A 7,836-nucleotide genomic window follows, 5' to 3' on the forward strand; every position below is an offset into this window, starting at 1 on the left:
GTAAGAATATTTATGTTTTTCGCTGTGCATAAATACAAATATGTATGAGATACACCCGTTTGTCCCTATTTAGGGTGGATTGTTTATGTATGTTTATCAGATACAGGTATAACGTATGCGTAGTAGCACTCTGGGTCCATATAAAGGGTCGGGGCATTACATTCCCTATGTACAAATATACTATCAAACCCTTTCCCTCGGCATCGTTGACTGTTTTAGAGTTTTTTCCTTGCTAAAGTTCTCTCACATTAAAAAATAAAGTGGAGGATAAATGTCTTATATGCATGGATAGACCCAATAAGTAGAATATCATAAAGTCGAGGCGTAAAAAGTAAATTTAGTCTCCTGTCATGTTAATATTTAGAAGATGGAATTCAATACGGGAAAGTTAAGTGAAATTTAAAATTTGCATGTGCAGAACATGAGTGAATTATGTAGTGGAGTTCAAATTTTTAAAATTATACATAGAAGGTACTTAAAAAAAAGATATAAGTAGGGATTAAATTTTATATTTATTTAGGTCAATTTAAAAATATAAAAATTATAATACCCCGAAACCACCGCGTGTCCCGCGGTCAGTAGACTCAGTACCCAAAAACACCACCTTCCTGAAAAGAATCTGACTTATTTGACTCTCTCTCTCTCTCTCTCTCTCTCTCTCTCTCTGTTCTCTTCAATTTCAGCCCGCCAGTTGGTATCAGGGTGAGGTGGGTACTCTTCAAGGCCGCTTATAAGTACGGCAATATCTTTCTAGAATATCTTTATTTTCCTCTTGTGTTAATTTTATTAATATTATTATCAGTTTTATGTTACTGTCGTGAAGCGCAGGTTGCCCTCATCCCCTTATTTTTATAATATTAATCCCAAAAATATTTTCATATTCCAAAAGAAATTTTCAAAACGTTCGTACCGTCCGCACTTGCAATTGTCCTTCCTCACCTATTCCTCCACCAGATGCACCTGCGCCAATGCGCGATGATAAGAAAATGACTACTCCAAACCCCAAACTACCCTCGTCGGTCCCTCTTTTTTACGCCCCCTCCAGACGGTCCTTTCCCGTACGGAACAGTTACGGCCGTCCGAAAAGACATAAATATCCCCGTTTCGTGCTCATATTTCCTGTTCTTCGAGGGCGATCTCGTCTTTATGGGAAAGATCGGACGTATCAAGCCAGCCTTCGATTAGAGAATACGAAAGGGTATCGCCGTAATTTGGAGATTCCTCTTCTTCACTCCATCCGCTACCACCCAGCTCAGGCCAGTGTCTTGTTTTAACGGTTATTTCAGGGCCTCAAACATCTCCGACTTTGGAATTCCCATTACAGATCTCAACCTGTGTTCTCCTTTCTCCCATAATCACAACGCTAAATCTTTCTCAGAACAATGAAGAAGCAAAAATCCGCAGAAGCACTCAACCCCTTCGATCTGCTCACAGAGGAAATCGTCTTCGCAATACTCGATTTCCTCTGCGAAAACCCTTTCGACAAGAAATCCTTCTCTCTCGTTTGCAAGTCTTTCTACACCATCGAAGGCCACCACCGTAAAACCCTTAAACCCCTCCGGTCGGAGCACCTCGCCACAGTCCTTACTCGGTACCCGAACGTGACCCATCTAGATCTGTCTCTCTGCCCTCGAATCACCGACGCCTCTCTCGCCGCCATCTCTGCCATCGGTGGGCCGACGCTTCGGTCCATCGACCTCTCGAGATCTAAGTTCTTTTCGCATGCGGGTCTCTCCAATTTGACTCTGAATTGTATCAATTTGGTGGAGATTGATGTCTCGAACGCTACCGAGCTGGGGGATTCGGCGGCAGCGGCGATAGCGGAGGCAAAGAACTTGGAGCGGTTGTGGATGGGGAGGTGTAAGATGATTACTGACATGGGGATTGGGTGTATAGCAGTGGGTTGCAGGAAGCTGAAGGTGGTAAGCTTGAAATGGTGTTTGGGCGTTGGCGATTTCGGTGTGGGCTTAATAGCTGTCAAATGTAAAGATATCCGAAGGCTAGACCTGTCTTACTTGCCGGTAATTAATACCTTCTTTCTTACTTCTTATTTTCCTTTTGGTATAACTATACTGATTTGTTTGCGTTCGTAAATTTGTTTTTCTTTCTAGTTTAGAATTCGTTCTTATATGCAATTGATTAGCCTTTTGGTGTTTGTGATCGTGAGATATAATTTTCTTTCTATTGTAGGCAGTGATCTAAACTTTCTTTTTTTATATATGGTTTACTTATTTGGTGGATATTTATGTCTCATCTTGGATGTCTTTAGCTTTTATTTTGGGTAACGATCTCTTGATTAATTTAGTAGATTGATGACATACATCCTGTTTATCTGATTGTTTTGTTTGTTTCCCTGCTGGCTTCATCTCTTGACTAGGAAAAGTCTTGTTGAATTGATTTCCGGTTTTGTGTTGTGCAGATCACAAACAAATGTTTGCCGCCTATCTGGAAATTACAGTATCTAGAAGACTTGGTTCTAGTAGGATGCTTTGGTATAGATGATGACAGCCTTGCAGTCCTCAAGCAAGAGTGCAAGTCGCTGAAGGTATTATTATTATTATTATTATTAGGTCTTGATGTTCTTTGCTCCTTTCTTATATGAGAATCAAGACAGAATCATTCGATTAAGACAAAGATGTAAAGTAGCTGGAATTCATGTTAATATGAAATCTTGCATTTTATAGCTGAAAGCCAATTAATTGGCTAATAATCTTATATGTTGCACAAATTTATAAGTCAAGGCATATATTAATTAGTTGATGCATGTAAACTAGGTACATAAGCATGTGCTGATGTTAAGAGCTGTGGAAAGTTGTATTTCCAAATTTTCAAGTGTTAGTTTATCCTTCCATGAAATTGTTTGACAAGTTTTCTCATCTGCCTCTGACAGACACTTGATATGTCAAGTTGCCAAAATGTTAGTCATGTGGGGTTGTCTTCTCTAACAAGCAGTACTGAATGTCTGCAACAACTTAACTTGGCATATGGTTGTCCGGTAAGTCCATCTTCTTGAGTTGTTTCAATGATTGCAAGGCTTTGTTTTTCTTTCTCTAATTGTTCAAAATTCTGTGTTGTTCAGGTCACTCTTGCTTTTGCAGATAGTTTGCAAAAGCTTTCCATGTTGCAATCAATCAAGTTAGATGGTTGCCCTGTTACATGTTCAGGATTGAAGGCCATTGGAGACTGGTGTATATCATTGAGGGAGCTGAGCTTAAGTAAATGTGTAGGTGTGATGGATGAAGGTCTCTCTTCCCTTGTGACAAAGCACAAGGAATTAAGAAAGCTAGATATCACGTGTTGTCGCAAGATAACTCATGTTTCTATTGCTCACATTACAAATTCATGCACCTCTCTTACTTCCCTGAAGATGGAGTCATGTACCCTAGTTCCCAGAGAAGCTTTTGTCTTGATTGGGCAGCGGTGCCATCTTCTTGAGGTTCTTGACCTCACAGACAATGAAGTGGACGATGAAGGTTTCATCATTACCCTACTTAAGCTTATATTTAGGCAATGTTATTCATCAGCTAATATTGTGGACCATGTTATTCATTTGGTATGCTCATGCTACATTGTCTGTACAGGTCTGAAGTCCATCTCAAGATGTCACAGACTCACCAGCTTAAAACTGGGAATTTGCTTAAACATAACTGATGAGGGGCTTGCCCAAGTGGGCATGTGCTGCTTGAAACTTATAGAGCTTGATTTGTACAGGTTTGTGACATGCATCTATGTTTTCTATGCATGCTGTCCTTTTTTATCAAGAGGAAGAAACACATGCCTCGGTGCTGTATAAACTGAAATATACATGGTTTAATATTAGGAATGTGCCTGTTTATTAAATGAAGTACCGGATTGACACTAATAATAACTTCCACTGGATTTTAAGTGATTCAAAAACTCCTGAAATCGTTTGCAATGGATTAAAGACCATTAATGATATTTTTCTATGGTACATCATGAGCAATGGAAAGTTTAATCGATGAGTATTTTTTTTCCCTCATTTTTTTTTTGCACTAGAAGATGTACAAGCTCCAAAATCTTCTATTAACAATGGAAGTTTTGAAGTCCATGTTTAAGTTACATTTCTTTCACAAAATGAATGGGATGAACATGAATAAATTAAGTTGCAAATTCAATTCTATTTGATTGCTATGTACCAAACATTTAGTTGGGGTGTAATTCTTCAACAAGTGAATTCATGATTGATACTTAAAACATAATTGGCTGATGTGAAAATTTCCCCTTCTTCTGTGGCCCAGGTCTGCAGGAATAACAGATTTAGGCATTTCAGCAATTGCACGTGGCTGTACTGGCCTTGAGATGATCAATTTAGCCTACTGCAAAGATATTACCGATAGATCCTTAATATCATTATCAAAATGCTCGAGGTTAAACACAGTTGAATGCAGGGGATGTCTACCAATCACTTCATTAGGTTTAGCAGCAATTGCTGTGGGGTGTAAGCAGCTTTCCAAGCTAGACATGAAGAAGTGCTATAGTGTCAATGACGCCGGAATGATCCCACTTGCTCACTTCTCTCAAAACCTTAGACAGGTATTCTTCCTTTTCTTCATTCCTCTTTCGGGAACCGGACGGTGCCAAGAGTAAACATTGACATTTTTAACACATTTTTCTGTAGATAAACTTGTCATATAGCTCGGTCACAAACGTGGGACTTTTGTCCCTTGCGAGCATCAGTTGCTTACAGAGCATGACTATCTTGCACCTGAAGGGCTTGACTCCAGGTGGACTGGCCGCTGCCTTGCTCGCATGCGGTGGCCTAACAAAAGTGAAGCTGCAGTCATCCTTCAAATCATTGCTGCCCCAACAACTCTTCAAGCACTTAGAAGCCCGTGGCTGTGCTTTTCAATGGAGAGAGAAGGTGTTTCAGGTACACACTTTTTTATTTGATTTTATCAATAATCGTTCTGCATTCATGTGCATGTTTTGTCCTGCTGTTTAGAAGTCCTAGTGTTGGCCCTAAACAGCTATTTTTTATTTGAATATTAGGCTTAAACAACTGGAAAGTTTTCGAGTCATGTAAACCATTTCTATATGCTAAAGTTTGTTGCACTCTGTTTGAATAGCGGAAATTTAGATGTCCTCAATTATTGAGTTTCCTGTACAGGCCGAACCAGATCCCAAGTTTTGGAAACTGCGGGTGGAAGACTTGCAGTAAAGATCTTGAGAACTGTTTGAAGTAGGGCATGGGAGGAGCCAATGCCCACATTGTATAGAGATTTGTGGGGTTTCTTATTTGTCTTAATTGTGATGTGGGTTTTTAATTAGACTCTGTTTAGCTCTTCAAAAAAAGAAAAGCAGTATTTTGTGCATGTTTACGATGGATACGCGCATGGAAGCCGTTTGGGCTGGGCGGGTTAGCCGGTGTCTATGATGTAATAGCAATTTGTGGGTTTGCAAAGGCTTAAACTTGGTGTAATTTAATTGATAAATTTGAGTGACTTTTGGCAAGCTCTTCAAAACAAGGAGCTGTGTTTGTGCAGTTTGTTATTTATACTCTTTATTATATGGTAATTTAATTAGATTTTCCTTTTACTTAGCTTGGTTTTAGAACTTGGAACTTGTTAAAGGAAAGAAAATATAAAGGAATTTACTTTCAAAGTAAAAAATATATGACAAATTGTAGAACAAAATTTTAATTTGTTTGAAAAAAAATTATTTAAATTTGAACAAATATCAATCTTGAATATTATTTGATATAGTTGTCGTAGAGTAGTTGAAAGGAATATCTATGTATTTATTAAGTAATAGTGATGGGCTTGACCGTAGAAAGGGTTTGGGAAACCACTCAATTCAATAATTTAAGACATTCTATTGCATTGAAATTATTAAATGTAAATGACTATTAATAAAAATCATAACCAAAGTCCACACATGAAAATTCTCAAGACTATAATTAAAAACAATTAAGCCATGAATAACAAGATATATTAACTTAGTTAAAATTTGATAAGTCTCCATTTGGATCTCTACCTTGGGGCTAAACCTCTAAGTAAATTCAATTTTTTTTTTTAACAATGTACTGTCATGAGTTAAGCTTGTTCAGGGCATTATGCTTGCCTGTGACCGCTTGTTTTGTGTGCTTGGGATAAGTTTCCATCATGTAAATACTAGTGTAATGTTATTTTCTGCTAGTAGTGTGTTTGTATGCCAAATAAGGCAGTATGACTCCTCTATTACTTTGATGTTTCTTAGTGCTAGAGTGTGAATGACCTAGAAAGCTCTTTATGGGAGGGTGAGTGTTCATCAGTCATTGTAAAACTCACTAACTTTTGTCAACGTATTTAGCTTACTTGTCTCCCTCGCTAAGTATATGATGTCAACGGAGGTGTTGTTAATGAATTATGTTCGTAGATTTAATGTTTATTGCTTGCTTGCCACAAATTTCATGAATTGATTATTGATCCGCTACTATTTGAATGAATGCTAAGGAAAGTATTTTGTTGATGAATGTTAGTAAATGATAGACTCGCTAGTTAAGCAAGAGTGCTTTAGCTAGCGCCGCACGACCCTTCACAAGGGTGTAAAAATAGTCGGACCATGACACTTGGTATTAGAGCTAAGTTTGTGACACTTGGTATCAGAGCCAAGGCTCAGTTGCTACGAGAATTCAGTTACCTTCGTTGTGGGATTTGGAAAGTTTTGGTAAGTGACCATGGTACCAAATAATGTTGAGAGGATCAGCGTGCTGGAAGCATAGGTTGAGGCAACAACGAACACTGTGGCCGCGGAGGTGGCCCAGATGAGAGAACTTATTGATGAAGTGATGGGATCACAAAAACATCAAACAGGTTTGATAGGCGACATGTCAGAGGACTTTCACCACATAGTTGAAACTTTGCAGTCACGGATGGCTGATCTGGATGCAAAGGTAAATCTGATGGTTCTTGCTATGGGGAACTCCAACACTCTGAAAGTTAGCAAGACCAAGGTACCAGAACCCAGGACGTATGGGGGTGCCTGGGATGCCAAGGAGTTAGAGAACTTCTTGATAATTAAATGTAAATGACTCATGACGAAAGCCCACACATGAAAATTCTCAAGACTATAATTAAAAATAGTTAAGCCATGAATAACAAGATATATTAACTAAGTTAAAATTTGATAAGTTTCCATTTGGATTTCTACCTTGGGCTTAAACCTCTAAGTAAATTCAATTTGTTTTTTTTAACAATGCATTGTGTCACGAGATAAGCTTGTTCAGGGCATTATGCTTGCCTGTGACCGCTTGTCTCGTGTGCTTGGGATGAGTTTCCATCATGTAAATACTAGTGAAGGGGTATTTTCTACTAGTAGTGTCCTTGTATGCCAAATAAGGCAGTATGACTTAGGGGTAAGCAAACGGTCGGTTTGGCCAAATTCGGTTCATTAACCGAATTAACCAAAAATTTCGGTTAAAGAATACTGTTAACCGAACCAACCGAACTGTTGGACCTCACCGAACCGAAACTGACTGAATTTCTTTTTTGGGTAATTCGGTTATCCGAATTTAACCGAGAAATGAGGGAAGAGGGGAAGCCGGGGAGGTGTATCCCAAACGAGGGAAGAGGGGAAGCCGAGAAGGTGTATCCAAATTCTAGACTGATGTAGAGGAGAGGTGGTTAGGGAGACGATTGGGCTCGGGTGAGCTTGACGCCGGTGAGGAGGAGTCGAGGGTGGTTCTTGGTGAACTGGTTTGTGCGCGAGAGAAGAAAAATAAGAATGAGAGGGAGCTTGTGTGCTGGTGACAATGGTCGGCGATGGCGATGGCGATAGGTGCAGGCGATGGCATCGCGTGAAGATGGTGGTGCGGAGCAGTGAGCTCAGGTGAGTGAG

At 39.3% G+C, this 7,836-nt stretch overlaps 1 protein-coding gene across 2 annotated transcripts; it reads left to right on the top strand.

Moving 5' to 3' along the window:
• The first annotated feature begins 760 nt into the window (after window positions 1-760).
• Window positions 761-5,486, top strand: LOC131168004 (F-box/LRR-repeat protein 3). Of its 2 annotated transcripts, XM_058127135.1 has the most exons (8): window positions 761-2,021; window positions 2,420-2,545; window positions 2,891-2,995; window positions 3,080-3,473; window positions 3,582-3,711; window positions 4,260-4,554; window positions 4,640-4,891; window positions 5,129-5,486. In XM_058127135.1, the coding sequence occupies exons 1-8, from the start codon at window positions 1,383-1,385 to the stop codon at window positions 5,177-5,179; spliced, it is 1,992 nt and encodes a 663-aa protein (XP_057983118.1). In that variant the 5' UTR covers window positions 761-1,382; the 3' UTR covers window positions 5,180-5,486. The 2 variants fall into 2 exon arrangements, with proteins under 2 accessions (XP_057983118.1, XP_057983117.1); XM_058127134.1 differs by having other exon boundaries at window positions 4,640-5,486.
• Window positions 5,487-7,836: the final 2,350 nt, after the last annotated feature.

The sequence above is a fragment of the Malania oleifera genome, chromosome 11, assembly GCF_029873635.1.
Source record: "Malania oleifera isolate guangnan ecotype guangnan chromosome 11, ASM2987363v1, whole genome shotgun sequence".
In the NCBI taxonomy this organism is placed as follows: Eukaryota; Viridiplantae; Streptophyta; class Magnoliopsida; order Santalales; family Ximeniaceae; genus Malania; species Malania oleifera.

Bases quoted from the DNA above. Each gene is read 5' to 3' on its own strand.
- LOC131168004 (XM_058127134.1), top strand. From the start codon at position 1,383: ATGAAGAAGCAAAAATCCGCAGAAGCACTCAACCCCTTCGATCTGCTC. The intron at 2,546-2,890 runs GTATTATTATTA...TGCCTCTGACAG, and splicing joins AAGAGTGCAAGTCGCTGAAG to ACACTTGATATGTCAAGTTG. The intron at 3,712-4,259 runs GTTTGTGACATG...TCTGTGGCCCAG, and splicing joins ATAGAGCTTGATTTGTACAG to GTCTGCAGGAATAACAGATT.